Consider the following 18522-nt stretch of genomic DNA (forward strand, 5'->3'; position numbering starts at 1 on the left):
TATATTTTAGTTATATTTTTAAGTGTATTATAATTTATAATTAATTATAAAAAATGTAATATTTTATGTACTTTCAAAACAAAAGAATATAATGATCATCAAATTAAAGAAATTTATTTTATTTATAACATATATTTTTATGTATCAAATAGTTTAAAAGTATGAAAATATCAACTATTTAAAATAGTAAAGTATTTGTAATCTTTAGAATAAACATAAATAATTGTTAATATTTTTAAACAGTTTAGTCTGTTGGTAAATTAAATGTAAACTTTAACAAATATGAAATATTTAGTACTTATTATCAATGCCTTAATACAAAAATTTTTATTTGTTTATTTTATTTTTAAATATAATAATTATAATATCATTTATAAAATTTTTCATCAAGAAAATTTTTACATTTAATAAAATTATATTTCCTCTTTATTAACAAAAATCTTTTTTTAATTTCATACCTATCTTATTATTAAAGTAATAAAATCCTTATGTGTTTAACTTCTGAATAAAAATACAAATATTTTATGTGTTTTTAATTATTATGTTTGAATTATTTGAAAACATTAAATAATTTTATTAGTTACATTTCGTTACTATAGTAACAGTGTAATATTTAGTATTGATACAGCAAATATAATAACAAAATTCAATATAATATAAAAAATAATTGACTAATAATGAGAAGAATAAAATTATAGTTTTATATAATGGATACTAACGATGAAAAATCAAAAGAAGTTTACAGCGAGAATCAGTCATTAAGGTAATAGTTTTATGTCATAGATTTCATTTAATAAAAGTGACCAATAAATACATATTTTTTTTAGACCCAAATTGAAATATACCTTTTCTTATAATCCATCTATGGCTCGCTCTCTTGATTTTGTTGTTAAAGGACCAACTCCCATAATTGTACATAAAAAACAAAAAATACTATCAGGATGTTCTTATATTGAACTTAAATTACAAAAAAATTCAAAGGTTAAAATTGTTAACTTTAAACACTCATAAATATATTAAAGAACTATGTTATTACTCATTAGATAAGTGAAATGACATTTCGAAATTACTATACTTCTAGTATAAGTGTTCTTGTATTACGATCTAATACTCAAAGTATATTGATGGGATCAAGAAACTGGGAAGTTGCCATTAAAAACAAAATATTGATGAAATATCCAAACTTTGAGAATGGTGCCCAAGATTACTTTTCAATTTTTACAACTGAGGTATATTATTTAAAAATTTATTTTGATTAGTAGTAGAAAATTTTGATTTTATTCAGAAAATGTTTTGAGGATGAACCATATTTTTTTTTCAAGCATCTTTCTTTTTAATCAATTCATTAAAAACATCAATTCTGAAGATTAATAAAAGTTACGATCAATTAAATTTAACAGCCAATTAGGTGTGGTAGGATTATCTGCAAAGAAATTATTGCTAATGTATTTTTAGGATTAGTCCATTGTTGGTGATAATGGGAAAACTATAAATTTTATAGAATTCAAGTTTAAACTAGCCTTCTTGGATTATCCTTAATTATAGTATTAAAAAAAACCCAGCACAGGGGGTCGCGGCATGATTGGGTCAATGGAAATCTTTAGTGTTTAATTTTAAAAAGTAGGGGGATTATTCCAAAATCTACATGATCTGCTATTTCCTTATTTATATCCTGATTAATATAAAGGATGTCAAATGAAAGAGGGATATAAATATTATTTCTCATAAAAAAATTGTATTGATCCATACACTTTTCAATAAGTTATAGCATTATAAAGTTAAAAATGTAAAATAGAAATTCGAGAATTTTCACACAAAAATAGCATTTGGTATCTATTTTCACCTTGTAGACAAAATAAAGTCTGAAATTTTTTTTTCCATAATTAAGTATATTACATTATCCCCCCTTTGGCCAGATTAAGGGTCAGATTTTAAAAAAAAATATACCAAATGATAGGTAAAGACATCATGCATCAATAAAAAAAATAAAATTATATTGATTTAGTTATTTTTAAAAAAGTTATGGCACTTTTAAGTAAAAAAAAATTGAGGGTAATGTCTTCGACTAGATACGATTCGTGATCTTTTGATGTATCGTTGAAAGAAATCGGTTCGGTGAGAGCTGAGAAAAAGTGATAACAGACACAAAAAAAAACACATCATAGTGAAACCAATACCTTCTCAGCTTCGCATCGAATCTAAAATTAAAATGATCAAGTATTTATTATTTTATTAGAATCTGTAAACAGAACATTATAAATAATTTAAAAAATTTTTAAGAAAAAATTTTAAAAAGGTTAAGGTGAAAAATGAAGATACAAGTTATATATTACATATGAAGATTTATAAGTTATTTTAAAATTAATTATTATTTTCTGAGATTCAAGAGGTTTGCTTTATTTAATTATCTCACTAATTTTATGCATTTTATAAGTGGTAATTTACTTATCATTCACCATTTAATTGAAAAATAAGAATAATATTATATTTATTGCTTTCTTTTTTAGTTCAATATTTTTCTCAATATATCATTCATAAAGTATTTTTTTAAAGTCACTGATCTTAACAATTTTTGGACCACTATTCCAAAAGTTATTAATATTTAAATACTGAATTGAGGTGAAATAGGTGCTGCTATTTTTATAACTAGACATTTTCTGGTCATACTCTTCCTACCGCCTAGGTATAAACATGTTAGTTAATAACTTCTAAAATACTGGTCTAAAAGTTGTTATCAATCAGTCATTTTTTAAATTAGATCATTATCTAATAATTAGCTACTTAAATATTGTTATAATTTGAAAAATTAAAGTTAATACCTTATGATTGATAAATTTAGAATATTATTGTATTAAAAAAAAAAAAAAATTGTCATTTTAATTTTTCAATTAATTAAGTAGTTTACGTTAAGTGAATCCTCTGTAATTTAGAACTATCTAAAATATTTTTTAGGGATCAACTCAAATTTTGGCATTAATTTCATGTATAACATTAGTTTTTTTTGTTATTATATAAAGGTGTGGCATAATGTTTCCAAAATTAAAATTATTTTACGGCAACCTTCACCATTATGCAAAACATTTCATTTAGAAGAAATAAAAGTTTATTCTGATGTTCTGAGATTTGCTAAACCTTTTTGTGAAGTAATTACTTATATTTTATATTTATTTAAAATGTTAAAAATTAATTTCTAATTAATTAGCAAAAACTTCCAAGCTTTCTTATCCATAACACTCAAGAAGCAATTAATTTCAAAGCTAGTTCAAAAATGAATGAATCATACAAAGCTAATTTAAATAAGGTAGATCACTTTTATTTGACACTACATTAATGTATAATCATCATTTATTGATTTCAGTTCTTTAAACCTAAAAGTTATAATACAGAACAAGTGGATAATACTTAATTCTTACAATAGGTATAAAAAAATAATTAATTTTATTGTAATATTTAGAAAACAGATTTTGTATCCTTATCCATTATTACACTTTAATTGTACTTTAATGATATTAAAAAATCAGTCTTAGTATCATACAGTAATATTACAGATATAACTAAAGAAGTTACAAGGATTTCAGGACACAGTCTATCTTGATTTTAAGGAAAATTAAATAATAATAATTTAAATTTGTTTTATTGCAAAATTTATTTCATTAAGTGACATGTTTGTACACTTTAACTACATGAATTAAAGTATTTTGGTGTTTCATTTTTTTTTTTACAATTAAGAAACAAGTTATACATTTACCATTTTTAATTTTCAATTAAATTTTATAAATAAATTATTAATAATAAATATATATTATTACATGTAATTATTAATATGGCCCTACATAAAAAATGTATTGAATTAAAGTATGCATTTCATGCTTAGTTTTTTTAAACACACAAGCACACAAAAAATAATAATTCACATAAACATTACAAAATTTATTTTTAAAATGATGTTTCAAGAAAATTGAGATTTAAAATCCCTCAGACTCGCTTTTAAATTCGTCGATAATATAATAAAAAAATTGCTAACATAATTATTAAATGAGCTTTAGGATGTATCACAGGCTTATCACTTGACACAAGAATATTATTCCTGTTTTAGAAAATTGAAACAGTCTATTAGATTTTAATAATTTTATTTAAAAATTAAAAATAATTAAATTTTGATAAAATTTCGAGTCCAATCTTTTATTTATTTATTTTTGGATTATATTTAAATTAAATATTTTAATTAATTTGAAAATTATAGTCAAAATTTTGAATAAAATAGAACAAAATATTTTATTTGATACTGAGTTAATACTGATAAAATAATACTCTTGTAGCTGTAAGTACGTCGGGAAATTATGGAGTTTCATAAATTAATAAATACCAATTATGTACACACATTCACACTTTAAAAGTAACATTGGCTTATAGGACTGAGAAGATTTTTGTACATTAGTTTGGTGATAATTTTATGTAGTAGAGTATGATTGTCTTCCAGCCAATTCTAGTAAGTACCGGTCAGGATGATCAAGCCATTCTTTAGATGTCATTTTTAGAGTTCGATTTTTCTCTACTTCCTTAATCTGCCACGTTTTAATATCAATTTGCATTTCACTGTAATATTTTACACATCAATATTATTCAATTTTTAATTGCTTCATTTTTACAAATGAAGCTGGTTAAAAATAATAAAACTATTACACCAAAAGGAAATTACCGATTTTTTGCAGTACCACAACCCCATACTTCAATGCTTTCTAGTTTATAAGGTACTTCGTAATGAGTTACATACTGAAAAGACTCGTCAACTTGTATAGCTGGTTTTCTGGGATCATTACCGGCTCTAATACCTTTAGGATATCCACGTATTGACGTATTCAAGTACATAGATTTAGGGCCACCTGTTAAAATATAAAATTTAATTTAACAATAATAGGAGGATACTAATTGACTTACGATTTATCACTTTATATTGAGGAAGTAGTTGTAATATGATAGAGTCTTCTCCGCCCCAATATTGATGCGATTCTCGCCATTCAGTAGTAGCACCAACACAAAAAAGGACACCTTCATCGCCACGCAGGAACGTCAATGTTGGTCCTCGGTAACTTAACACGTGATGTAGAAATCTAAGTTATAAGAGAGGAAAAACAAAATATATGTTTTCACTGGTTTTTCCAAGCGAATTTTTTATTAGCACGCAAAAAGTTAAGGAATTATAGTTGATATGAAAGTTATAAATATATTTAGATAAAAAGTAGTTACTTGGAAATAATTACCTATTACTTCCGATACCATGTTGATTGCTGTTGTACAAAAGTGTCCAATGTGATGGACACGAAAAGTCCAACTGTAATAGAAATATAAAACATAAAAGCTCGGATGCTTTCAGTTGTTTTCTATTACCACTAATACTAAGAATTCTCTAAAACCAAGGCACGCCATAATTATAGAGAATTATTGTAAAATAAAATATGTGGTTCTCTCTATTACTCCAGTTTTAATTAATGAAATTGAATTCATAAACAGTTAAATTGTAATAGGTCACACTCTGTTAACAACTATTTGCCATCCTCCTCCTATTGATGTTAAATTTTTTTCTCATGGCCCCGTTAACTACAGCTTATAACGTAAGTAATTTTACTTATAAAATAATTTAATGCAAACAACAAAGCGTGGGTCAACATAGAACTTTTTTATTTAAAATAATAAAATAAATGAGCACTATTAAATAAACTGTTTATAACTATTAAAATTTCTTCGTTAAGGTATCAAATAATTTGTATAATTGATAAATACGTGTTGGAAAACTTATAAATGTGTATCAGAAATTACTATAATTACAATAGAAATAAAATTAATAATCTCACGAATGTTATTACAATTACCACGAAGTCTAAGTGTCTACGTTAAGCTAATATAAAAATATCGGATGATGATTCAAGTCGTTGACAAAGTAATTTGACCTACAAATAATCTTTATTTCACAAAAACATAATAACCTATTCTAAAACCAACAAATAATAATTACATGACAGATTATTCGCACTCTCTAATACCAAGTCGTCACATCATCAATGTACAAATTAAAGTCAACGAAAAAGCTGTTAACCATAAAAATGTTTGCTTTATACAATTGTTGATAAATTAAAAATCCACTATGGTATAAAAAAATGATACCATCTAAAGATTAAATAATTATGTCAAAATTTAGGCGGTAAGGTGTCCATAAAATAATAGATGCGAGACACGCGGGTTCCACTTTCCATCTAGCACAACAAGAACAAGACAATATTAAAGTTATGTAATTTGTTTTCTTTATTTAAATATCTTATCGTCACTTTGAAAAATCGCGTTTAATTAACACCAAGGACTAATCGCGAATGAATCATAATTTTGTTTTAAAATGCACGTATTCTTCTGTCAAATCAAATAAATTTAGTAACACTAAACGCATTTTGAATATTTATCACACGTAACACTTTCAATAATCATTGTAGAAGTTTTAAATGGAATAGGAAAGAATGGGTCACATTGCAATTAACAATGCACCCACGCTAATAAGAACATTCGTAATGAAAAGATAAATACAATAAAATCCTTTTAAATACCACAAGACAAAGTGTAATTGTGAGCCTCTCAGCACTAAACACTAAGGTCAACAATTACTACAATTCCTTTTCTCCAAAACATTAACAAATCACAATGAGATAATAATAAGAATCAAATAAACACTACATATCCGTCACTGAAATTTAACTGAGAATTATAAAAAGATAAAACAAAAGATTTTTATTTGCTGTAGGATGATAATGAAAAAAAAAAAATTAAAAGATTATTTTACCTCTTTTGTAAAGTTGAAATTGGCAGATAGTATAATTACAATCAACTACAAAACGACCATTTTAATAGAAAAAATAACTAGAAACTATTTCCGTGGCCGTTTCGCTTGACCTACAACCCTGACGTGTTATTTAAGGATAAGGACTAAAATTAATTTATTATTTGTTTTATGGAAGGGGCGTACAAATGTCATAGCAAGTACATTCTAACATGACAATCTATTGACAATAATAGGTTGATCGATTATTGGAATCTTAACGATTGCCCGCTATTTTTATTTTACTCGTCAAGGACAATTGACATTGACCTTAATGACTAAATAGTATATCACGGTCAATACGTTAGATTGTATGATGTTATACTGATAAACTATATACTATACCAACACTTTTTTAATATTCAATATCAATTCATGTAAAATGTACAGGAAAAAGCTACGCGAACCTTATACTTAAAAATTGGGCGCTACAGTATCATATAAATTAAGACTTGCTCAATTGATCTTGAGTTAAATTTCATATAAGGAAATACACACTTGGGTGTAGGTATTACAATAAAATTTAAAATGAAGTAATATCAAATTAATGAACTTGGCCTCTAAATATGAACAATCTGGGGTTAATTGAAAAACAACATTTTTAGTAATTAATCTTAATAAGAAATATGAATAAAATGAGTACGGTATAATATATATATAAAGAATAATTTACCATAAAATATTGTAAATGTTTAATATAAAAATACATGAATTTGTATAATATAGTTAAATATTAACTTTGACTATGTATATTATTTTATAAGTGAACAAAGAAAAAATGGTTGTTTTTATTTGACGAAAGAATACAAATATTTATAAAAACATATTATTTTTTTATTAACTCTTGAAGTCTAAGAGCGATGTACTATTTTTAGAAATATGAAATAATTAACTAAAGCTTGTAAATGTAAAAAACATTTGTAATTAACTACTATTCAACAATCTAGAATACATATTTAAAATTATTTAATTAAAACGAGGAATAAAAATTTAATATTATAATATAACCGCGGAGTTTTCATATTATCATATGAATTCTGATGTGGTAATAAAAAATTTCACGAGTATCAAGACAAAATGTACACATTTTGCATATTTGAACAAAAAACGACATTGAAAGCAGGAAGCGCATGAAAACTAAGGATAACTGAAATTCATTTTTTTGTAATAGGTAGCAACATTTTATTGAAAAAAAAACGAAATACAGATAGATCTCTTCGCAATTAATTATTTAAAAATATAATTTAAAATAATAATATTAATTTAAACCATGATAAATATTTAAAAAAACTGAAAATTGATTATTAGTTTTGTCTTTAAAAAATTATATTTTAAATTATCAACAATAATTCAGGAGATCAAATCTTGAATGATTAGAAAAATTAAACTCCGAGTACTTTAAATGTTTTTATTAGTTATTTCAATTTTAATAAAAAAAAATATACATATTGAACAAATTAACATAAACGAGGTCATTTTTTATTTAATCTAGGGAACAGTATTGTAGTATTTGACCTCTATCGATAATTTTTGGTACGTTTTTTGAGTAAACCACTGTGTAACTACTACTGACACTAGCAAACATATATTATATGATCAAATACATATGTAAAAAGTTATGCTGACTAGAACTTCAAATTCAGGTAGGACTGCATAAGATTTTGTCCCTTTCTAACTAACAATATAAAAATGACTTTTTGAACAATATTTTTTTTGCACTGGTAAAATTATATCAGAGTAAATGACTATTTTGAATATATTTTTTATAAGAGAGAATATAAAGTCTCTCAGAGAATTTCTTTGTTTTCAATAATTGAAAACATTTATTATTATAAATCATAATAAATTTAATTTTAATGTTTTCAAATGGTACTGAAATAAGTTATTTTGAGAATATACACTATTGACTACTGGTTGTTGTTTTGCGTTTATGATCAATAGTAATATTTTGATTGGAATAAACAATTAACTATTAGTTAGAAGATTAAAATGTTTTCGAAAGTCTTTTTAAATAATAATAATAATAATAATATTTTCTTAAGGAACATTAAGAATTCATACTATAGTAGAGGTTCATTACAGTAAAAATTCACATCAATTATTCATTAAAAATCCATTATAATCAGTTATTTCATAAAACTACTTTTATAATAACAGTGATGAGATTATCGCGTATATATTCAATCGATTCTCTGTGTATGAAATACATCATTGGTGAAATGTATGTAACGGTATTTGGTAAATAATAATTCTTATTAACAATAATGACATAGAGTGTGATGGTAGCGAAATAATTAATGATTATCTCTCCCACCGGATCTGTGTTACATAAAAATTTTACAGTTAATAGAAACTGGTTTTACGTACTGCAAAATCATCATTAGTAGGTTTACCAGTTGTAATTATTAGTAGACTGACATTAGTCGCGAAACAAAAAATTTGCATACCACTTTAGATACGAAACGAACAAAAATAGTGAAATTTCTAGGCAACTTTCTTACAATGTTCTTTAAATGATCTTTCAACAATGGAGACAACGACTAACAATCAAACAAGAACGTACCACATATATGTGGTACGTTTCAATTGCATTTTAACGATAAAATAAACAGACCTCGTACGTTGGTATTTATTTTTCATACCATTTGTTTGTTAAATCAATAACCAAGGTATCTGAAGAAAATTAATAAAAGTTTCTCAGTTAGTCCGAATGAATAGGCACTATCCCAAATGAATATAATCATCTAAACGATAACAGTAAAAACTTAAAAGGAAAAGAGGCCTGAATAACTTTTAATAGGATATTTATTTTATTTGTTTTATAGAAATATTAACAGATGGGTAAACATTTGAGGCGTTCATGTGACGACGAGGTGTGTCATCGATAATTTATCTAATCGTAATATCAAACAAAATTTATTTGAGTGTGATGGCTTAATCATATGAAAATTCAGAATAGATAATAATTTTATACCCACTAATTATTTTAAAGTACAATTAAAATAAAAACTTACGAATTTTGATAGGAAATTTTGTGTATTAAAGCAATTTGGCGTTGGTTTGGAATGCAAAATAGGTTGGGTGTACAACGCTGGTAAGGTAGTTGACAATATCCATACTTGAGATAAAGGCAATAGTGGATTTTTCTCAGCTTTGAAAACATTTTCTTTTTCCAAAACCGGAGTTGTCAACTCGAGATCCTACAAAGAAAAAAAAAAATTACATTACTTTATTTAAAATCTCACAATAGATAAAAACAACAGTTACTCACATTAAGCTCCTAACATGAGAAGTATATCCCAATATTAAAATACAAATAAAAACCGTAATTTAAAAAAAAAATTAACTAATACAATGAAATAACACAAATAGTAGGAACAACACGTTTTAACGATCAATTTCTTTACGACCTTTCGTCTCTGACTGGCACTATCAATACTTTCTCTCCTTAAAGAGCACCTCTAAATTTATAATTCCGAAGCACTAAATAGATATTTATTTATTCATTTCGAATGAATTTAATTAACTTAAATTTGATGTAGTTACTTATTATTAGCATTACTTATTACCACAATGTAAAAAGTATCCAAAAATGTAGTGTATTATAGTATAATGTAACGTTTTGGCTCAATAATAAAGTATTTTTTTTAAAAACCAACATTGTCTATCGCCAAAACGTCCCGATTATTTTTTAATTCTTAATAAGTTAGATTTAATACATACATTTGGTTTGGAATATGGACACTTTTCAATCACAGACCGATAGCCAGTGGATAGGATGTGCACAATATACCGATGAAGCAACACAATCAACCGTGGACAATGTTGAAGGATCCAATTGGTTAAATAACCTACTTTGAGCGTAATTTTTTTATGGAACTAAAAAAAACAATTAAGATAAAAAAAATGTACCGAAGAAATAATTACTAGCCTTACAGCTGAGTCTACAATAGCTTGCACAGTTTTGAATATATATCGACACGATTGGGGTCCTTCCGGATAGTGATCCATCGCCAATTTGTATACAGCTAACAATAAATCCTGAAACTGATCTTGACGAATCTCCTCTTTTCCATCAGCGTACATCTAAGCAAACATTTGATTATTAAAAAGAAAATGAAGGAACATAACATATTTTATTGCACAAAAAATATTCAGTATTTCATAAAAAACCTTAGTCTTTAATAAAGAAAAAGAATAATAAAAATTCAGTGAAAAACCTTTATTGAACGAACAGTAATCATATTTATTTATTTTATCCTTAATTATATTTACATGCAAGTTTTGTTCAAACAAATTTGCGACACACCTGCTATGATTATCTATGATGACACAATGCATTTACAAAAAAATCTCTAGATCAATTGGTTGGATAAAATGATTACAGTTAACCAATATTCTTAATTATAAGTTACTAGAAAAAAATAGTCGTTTCCATACAACATAAAATTATAAAATTATTTTTACTACACTCAATTTTAAGCTATTTTAATGCATTTTAACTTTTGACAATTATGTAAAAACTAATTATTTTATAATAATTTTGGTAATTACATAATTTCTAAAATATAATAATAAAATAAGTAGTTTGTTTTATGATAATTACCCAAAAAACATTTTAATTAACGAAATAAACAATTTTACGAGCAAAAAATTACATTAAAATCGACTAAAAATAAATTCATTATATCATAAACGGTCAAATAAGTTCATAGAAATTAGTTCGTTCTAGTATCCGGTCATTATATTTATAACTGCCATTATAAACTATTAATAATCTCTGGCTCGTTTAAAAAAGTCTCTCGTATTACCTATTGTTTGACGTCAGTCGCAGTCAAAATTTTAAGTTCAATTATGTTTTGCACGTGTTTTATTTTATTTAACATATCAAGGTCAAGTGTATATTCAATTATAATTAAAATAATTATGAACAATTCTATAATTGTTACATTATACTTAAAGTTCAAGTAAAATTATTTTCTTTTGGTCTATTTACTCTATTTCAACAATCAAAAATTGTCATGGTTAGGTATTTAAGAGTAGTATAATTGTTAAAAATAAAAGATATGTTAATTTATTTGAAAAATAGTGAAGACTTACAAGAAAACATCAATGAAAAAAAAAAAAAACAGAAAAAATAGTTAGAATTATTTTATAGCAAACATTAATTGTCTACGAAAAAAGTCATAAAATAAAAAAAGTTATTTATTTACGAAATAGTACCTAATGCAAAACCTGTTATAGTCAAAATGGACTGATTTAACAAAAGGAAAATATTTTTCCGAGAAAAATCTACTATTGCGACGTAAAATGAACACAACCATAAAAACAATGCAACTTCTAGTTCTGTACATACGCGTCATGCATTGCATTAGTTATTTACTCAAATATAAAAAAAAAATAATATAAATTACAATCAATATTGAAACATTGACTTTATGAATAGATTTACGAACAATTGCAAAAATATTTATTTCTTTAAAATACTAATTTGTGTCCATTAGACCATGCACCCAAGAAATATTGATGGCGTTGGCGAAGGGGTAACTCTCATTGACCACAATATTAAAATAAAAAATAATAACAAAAAAAAAAAGACAACATTTGAAATTTTTTATTACTGCTTCTTCTTATTATGAAATTCTGACTAGAAATTATTATTTTTTAGTTATAATTATACCATTTTACTATGCGAAACGAATGAGGCAATAACTTCATAAATTCGCTTTTGGAATTGAGGTAGTTGAATTTAGGTTTTACTCTTCTTATAATAACTTTCATCAATATACTAACAATTTGGTTTGAATCAGAATTAAACTACTTGGAAAATTGATAAATATATAGGTGTAATCAGAGAGTAAATTTTATTTTTGATCTACTGAAAAGTGAGTTACTGCCTATTTATTATTATTAGTCATTCATATATTAGTTTAATGAGCTATAAAAAAACAAATTTGTGGTTAATTGAGTTATATTTTTCTTTAGGAATAATTTAATTATAGTATATTGTATAAATTATAATCAATTCTACAAAACCAATTAATTGGTACTTTAATGATAATTTGCATTCATCAATTATGAATATAATGTAATATAAAAAATATAATTGATCCTAATAATATTTAATCGATAGTTTTTACATTGTTATTATAAGTTCCATAAAAAACTTATACTGTGGAAAAAAATGAGGAAATAAACACTCATGCAAAATGATTCAAAAAATAAAAATTGGTTTGAAAAAATGTATTAATTAAAATTTGAAAGAAAATAAGATTTGCCGAAAAATTATAGCTTTTCGAATTTACAGAAGCAATTATTTTACACGTGATTTAGTAAAATTAAATGATTATTATAATATATTATATTGTAAATCAGTTTAAAGCGTATAATTTAAAAATAAGTAAAACAATCTAGAAACGGTAGTTAATATTTAATAGTTTAATATTTTATCTATCAATACGGAATAATAATTTTATTACCTTATTTAATAGGATTAAAATCATGCGAAGAAATTAAACTGTAATATTATTGACTAAAAGCATACCAATATTTTTCTAATTATTCCATTACATTAAAATTCAAAATAACAAATCTTTAATAAACCATCAGTTGTGCACAATTAAACATTCTAGAAACAAGTTTTATAAAAAAAAGTCATTATATATTAATAAGTAAGTTATTTCTAAATTATTAGATTGAAATATTTTCTTTTATTAATGTTGGCCAAATTATTTTTGTTCTTCTCTACTTGAATGTTTTTAAGTTAATAACTAAAAGAAAATAAGAATAACTGCAAATAGTAAAATATTAATCAAGAAATATTGTTCACCAGATTAAAAGTTAAATCGTATCAAACAAGTTGAACAATGCACAAGTATCATTTGATCATGCAACTGAAGCATGACGTTTTACGCAAAACTGTATTTATAGAAATGAGATTCTCATACTATCATTCTCGTAAAAAAAAAAGAAAAGAATGAAGTACGATAATTTATGATTTAAAATTATCGTAATGTAACTAATGAATCATAGTGTATATCATTCAAGATTTAGGTATAACCTACAAGGTTAAATATGATAGTCGGTCAAATACACAAATGAAGTAATAACTTATCATTTAATAGTAAATTAATATACAAGCAGTTTTAGCTTCGATGCGAAGCTGAGAAGGTATTAATTTTACTATGATGTGTTTTTTTTTTATTTTTTTTTTTGTGTCTGTGAACGCTCAATCTCAGCTCTCGCTGGACCGATTTTGATGAACAATATGTCAAAAGATCACAAATCGAATCTAGTCGAAGACATTACCCTCAAAAATTTAAAAAAATTCCCTCGTTCCCCGTAAACGGGGTAAATACCCCAAAAAATTACAAATTTAAAAATCGCTATTTTTCGATATTTTTTCAATTTTTTTTACTTAAAATTGCCTTAACTTTTTTAAAAATGATCGAATCAATATAATTTTTTTTTGTATAGATACCTTAGATATTTACCTATCATTTTATATATTTTTGTGAACATTTGACTCTTTAACAGCCCACAGGAAGGGTTTCAAAATGGTAACTTTTTTACAAAAAATTAACTTTTTCAACTTAACTTTTGAAAATGTTCCGGAAAGACTGACACTTTTATATATATTTTAAATTAAAGATAATGTAATATACTTTAATTTGAAAAAAAAAATTTGACCTCTGGACTTGTCTTCATGGTGAAAATGACTACCGTATGCAAAAATATGCAATTTTTTTGATAAAATTCTTGATATTTTAATATGTAAAAGTAAAAATTCATTAAACAGAACGAAAAAATTACGTTTCATAAATAAAAATTGTTAATTATATCTTTAAAGAAGAACTGAAAAAAAGGATTATTTCAAAATTTTTTAAAATTTTACATCATTAATTAAAATCAATAAATTTTTAATACATTAGAAATTATTATGAAAATGTTTGTTTTTTATGCTAAAATTGCTAACAGACGGATGATAACTAATTAAACGGGCGACAAAAGTATTCGTTGTAACTAGTTTAATACAGTACATATTACAAAATTATAATTTTTCAAATGAACTGGTTTCGTATGAAACCTGTTATTGAATAATTTAAAAATCATTACTTCACTGAGATAACCATTAATTTAAAACTGGAAAACTTATGTATATTTTTATGTACATCGTTTTCATTTTTCTAATAAAAATAACTATAATTTTATTATTTTAAATTCAATAGATTGCGTACTGTGACAATAAGTTTAAATTAAACTCATAAATTATTTCTTAACATAAAATTTAATTATTATTTAATTTTAATGAAGTAAATACGACACAGAACAATTTTCATAAAAACTAAGTAGGTACACAACTTAAGAAATTCGTTTTTTTTTTTTTTAAATTCATTAATCTATAATAAATATCACAATAAATGAAATGTTTTTATATGTGGCTCTAAAATGTTTATTAACTATCATCTGTCCTATTATGTTACTCGATACACATTTTGTATATACTACAAAACTATTTCCGCGAAAAGCGGGTTTTTATATACACATTGTTTTACTACACTAATATTTTAAAATAAGTATTTTTGGTAAATAATTCTTCGAAGCATCAAGAACTATAATTAATGTTTATTTTCTTTTATATTATTTTAATATACAAAAATGTTTTTAAATTAATTTGTAGGATAAAATTTTTGGTCATAGGCGTGCGCAGAGATTTAGTTTGGGAGCAGTAAAAATGTGTACATGCCCACAACCTTTTGTAAACGGCCTTTATTTTATGGAAGATATAAAGAACTTGCAAGACGATTATACCTGAAAACCAATTCCTTTTTACACCTAAGTTTAAATATGATATATAGTTAAGTACAACATTTCACTCTTTAACCCTTGGTAATTTCCTATTTTCTCTTTTAGTTTCTGTTATAACCAGAATAATATAATACATTCGAACAATAAAATCACCCTCTGTTCCCATTTAATGCACGCCTATGTTTTTTAAATAATATTTTAAGAAAATAAAGGATGATCTATTGGGTGAAACAAACAACATATCATTTAAGGGAGGTGAGAGTTAAAATGCTTAAAGGTAGATGGGTGATCCAAAAATGATAAAAAAAAGAGATATTCAATTAAAATTTTAGACTATTCATGATGTTGCATCTATGCAAAACTTACTTAGTTACTACTCAATATAATTATTTTTGTCATTCAATTTTTAAAAAAGTTATTAAACCAGGAATAACTTTAAAATAAAATTACCTTAAAAAAAACATTTAAATTTTATGTATTCATTGATATATTATCATAAGTCTAAGCCCACGAAAACAGTTATGTTGCAAGTTAACTTTCCTTATTGAAAAATAACTTAAAAGGTTTTCATATTTTTTAGATATTTTGTATAATGTTATAGTAAAACTTGAGAAATAATTCTTAATCAGTATGATCTCTTATCTAACTACTATTAAATAAAAAAAATCTATCAACCTAAGATTTTAGCATAATTATGAAGACTATGCAATTTGAATATTGAAATCTAAATAAAACTATATCATTTTCAAATGGCATAACCCATAATCATTTCTTTGAAATATGCATATTTATTTCCTGATGTTTGACAACAACAATGTGTTTCTTACTATTTGTGATGTACATACACTTTTACAAAAAATCATTAATATATGGCTACTTAGTGTTTTATCACAAAACAATTAATTACATTATGTTTATTTTTATATTGAAATTAAGACTAAGTTATAAAAATCTTCATGGAAATTAAAATACTAGTGCTATTTGCATCAATAATCAAATTTAAAATTTGCTAATAACAATGGAATGTGTGTTCAATATAAATTAATACATTTTTTTTCAAGTATAACATTATTGGATTATTAATACCTTCATCTAAGAAAGCAGAATAATGCCTCTTAACATAAGAACATTATGAAAAAATAAAAATAAAACTGAATAATTTAATTCAATTGGTTTTTATTTTATTAATGGACATATTTTATAAGTATTATTACTCACCATAACATACATTAATACTTGGCGGTCATCAGCCAATACACTTAGTAAACGTTCAGTTTGAGTTTTGAAATTAGTATAACTAATTACATGCGATGAAGCAGGACCTCCAGAAGAAGTCACTAAAAATGCAAACAATTTTCGGGCCATCTCTGGATATTGAGGAAATAAATAACGCTGAAAAAAATGAAATCAACTTGATAAAACTTATATTACAAAAAGAATAACTATATCAAATATAAAACTAAATTGCGTACCTTAAAAACACCACAGCCAATTCCATTTATTGCATCTTCTTCAAGACTTTTTTGTACAAGTAACTATAATAAAAAATATAAGTTCTTTCAATTAAAACAAAAACATTGTACAAATGAGTAACACTATACTTAACATTTCTATAAACATTCACAAATATAATAATTACATATAATTAGTATTTATACCCATAAATTCCTAAGACCAAAGAATACAAAGAATAAATTAGAAAATTATTTTTATCAGTTACATTTTATGTTTTTGTAGTTAAACATTTTATGGAATTATTAACATTTTTTATTTTACCAAGACTTTTGAATCTTTTATTAAATATAAGGATAATTTTATAATTTAATTATCTAAATTAGTACAACATACAATTTTATTTTATTTTAAAAATTTTATAAATATCTTTAAATAAAGAAATTGTAGATAAATTAGGAAAACAAAGTTATCTAGTCTAAATACATACTTAAAACATTTAGTTGCAAATTAGCAAATAATTATATATCTTTACACATCCTTATCCTTCTATAGTCATATTTGATAAAAAATCTACAACATTGTTATTAATTACAAAGAGTAACATACCTTTCCAAGTTTTTCCATTGGTAACATACTGAGAGTTGGATCTTTATGAAGTGAGTTAATCCTTGCATTATGTAGATGATCTTTGTGGTTTAAATTAAAACTATTATGGTTACCCATAGTAAATATTTCCGTAACAGTTAAAACGCGACGAATAATTTTATACACATTTATACAAAATAAATCTTTACAAATTAAAAATATTTAACATTTAAAACTAGAAGAGAAGAAAATACAAGACGAAAAATTAACTTTGGGGGCCGTCCGAGTGGCGATAGTACCGCACGGAGACCTATTATCAAGAGTGTTTCCGAAAAAATATATTCATATTTAATAGGTGTATGGTACAGTTGTTAAGTGGCAAAATTAACGTATTTTTTTTAATTATTAAGAACGGACGAATTTCAATTAAAATTAATTCCCGTCGTCGTCGTCACCACCGAATATATGCGCCATTGGATTGAATGAATGAACAAAACAACACTTGGAACACTCTTCCACGTACTAACAGCGCACAAGGACGGCACGCGTCGGGTTGCCGTCACGACAAATCGTAAAGAGAAATATATTTTGAAATGATATTTTCCACAATAAAAAGAGCAGGGAGAAAACTAAACATGAAGCGACAGTGATGATCCCAGATAGCAGCAGCAGTTCTCTAGCCTCTGTTTACTTTTTTTTATTAATGGTTATGAAAATGTAACATGATAGTACTATGTAGTGGTAAAGTAGTGATAATATATAGTATAGGTAGACGCAACATTCAGATATCTTATACAATGTATATAGATATA

The 18522-nt window shown here is 24.6% G+C and overlaps 2 protein-coding genes across 3 annotated transcripts; one reads left to right on the plus strand and one right to left on the minus strand.

Annotated features, from left to right (window-relative positions):
- Positions 1 to 629: 629 nt before the first annotated feature.
- On the plus strand, positions 630 to 3660 carry LOC126894649 (uncharacterized). 2 transcript variants are annotated; one of them, XM_050665815.1, is made up of 7 exons: positions 630 to 763; positions 828 to 981; positions 1044 to 1229; positions 3018 to 3143; positions 3203 to 3301; positions 3359 to 3418; positions 3549 to 3660. In XM_050665815.1, the coding sequence occupies exons 1-6, from the start codon at positions 708 to 710 to the stop codon at positions 3404 to 3406; spliced, it is 669 nt and encodes a 222-aa protein (XP_050521772.1). In that variant the 5' UTR covers positions 630 to 707; the 3' UTR covers positions 3407 to 3418; positions 3549 to 3660. The 2 variants fall into 2 exon arrangements, with proteins under 2 accessions (XP_050521772.1, XP_050521771.1); XM_050665814.1 differs by having other exon boundaries at positions 3359 to 3562.
- A 208-nt stretch (positions 3661 to 3868) lies between these two features.
- Positions 3869 to 18307, minus strand: LOC126894643 (uncharacterized). The gene is made up of 10 exons (XM_050665801.1): positions 17732 to 18307; positions 17143 to 17205; positions 16889 to 17062; positions 10799 to 10948; positions 10586 to 10741; positions 9877 to 10062; positions 5262 to 5332; positions 4939 to 5111; positions 4700 to 4883; positions 3869 to 4596 (listed from the first exon to the last, which is right to left on the minus strand). Exons 1-10 carry the CDS (start codon positions 17846 to 17848, stop codon positions 4452 to 4454), a joined length of 1419 nt encoding a protein of 472 aa, XP_050521758.1. The 5' UTR covers positions 17849 to 18307; the 3' UTR covers positions 3869 to 4451.
- Between the last annotated feature and the right edge of the window lie 215 nt (positions 18308 to 18522).

The sequence above is a fragment of the Daktulosphaira vitifoliae genome, unplaced genomic scaffold (assembly GCF_025091365.1).
Source record: "Daktulosphaira vitifoliae isolate Bord-2020 unplaced genomic scaffold, ASM2509136v1 Scaffold_1, whole genome shotgun sequence".
In the NCBI taxonomy this organism is placed as follows: Eukaryota; Metazoa; Arthropoda; class Insecta; order Hemiptera; family Phylloxeridae; genus Daktulosphaira; species Daktulosphaira vitifoliae.

Bases quoted from the DNA above. Each gene is read 5' to 3' on its own strand.
- LOC126894643 (XM_050665801.1), bottom strand. From the start codon at position 17,848: ATGGGTAACCATAATAGTTTTAATTTAAACCACAAAGATCATCTACAT. The intron at 10,742-10,798 runs GTAAGGCTAGTA...TGTTTTTTTTAG, and splicing joins AAGCTATTGTAGACTCAGCT to TTCCATAAAAAAATTACGCT. The intron at 4,884-4,938 runs GTAAGTCAATTA...ATATTTTAACAG, and splicing joins TCAATATAAAGTGATAAATC to GTGGCCCTAAATCTATGTAC.
- LOC126894649 (XM_050665815.1), top strand. From the start codon at position 708: ATGGATACTAACGATGAAAAATCAAAAGAAGTTTACAGCGAGAATCAG. The intron at 764-827 runs GTAATAGTTTTA...TATTTTTTTTAG, and splicing joins AGCGAGAATCAGTCATTAAG to ACCCAAATTGAAATATACCT. The intron at 982-1,043 runs GTTAAAATTGTT...ATTACTCATTAG, and splicing joins AATTACAAAAAAATTCAAAG to ATAAGTGAAATGACATTTCG.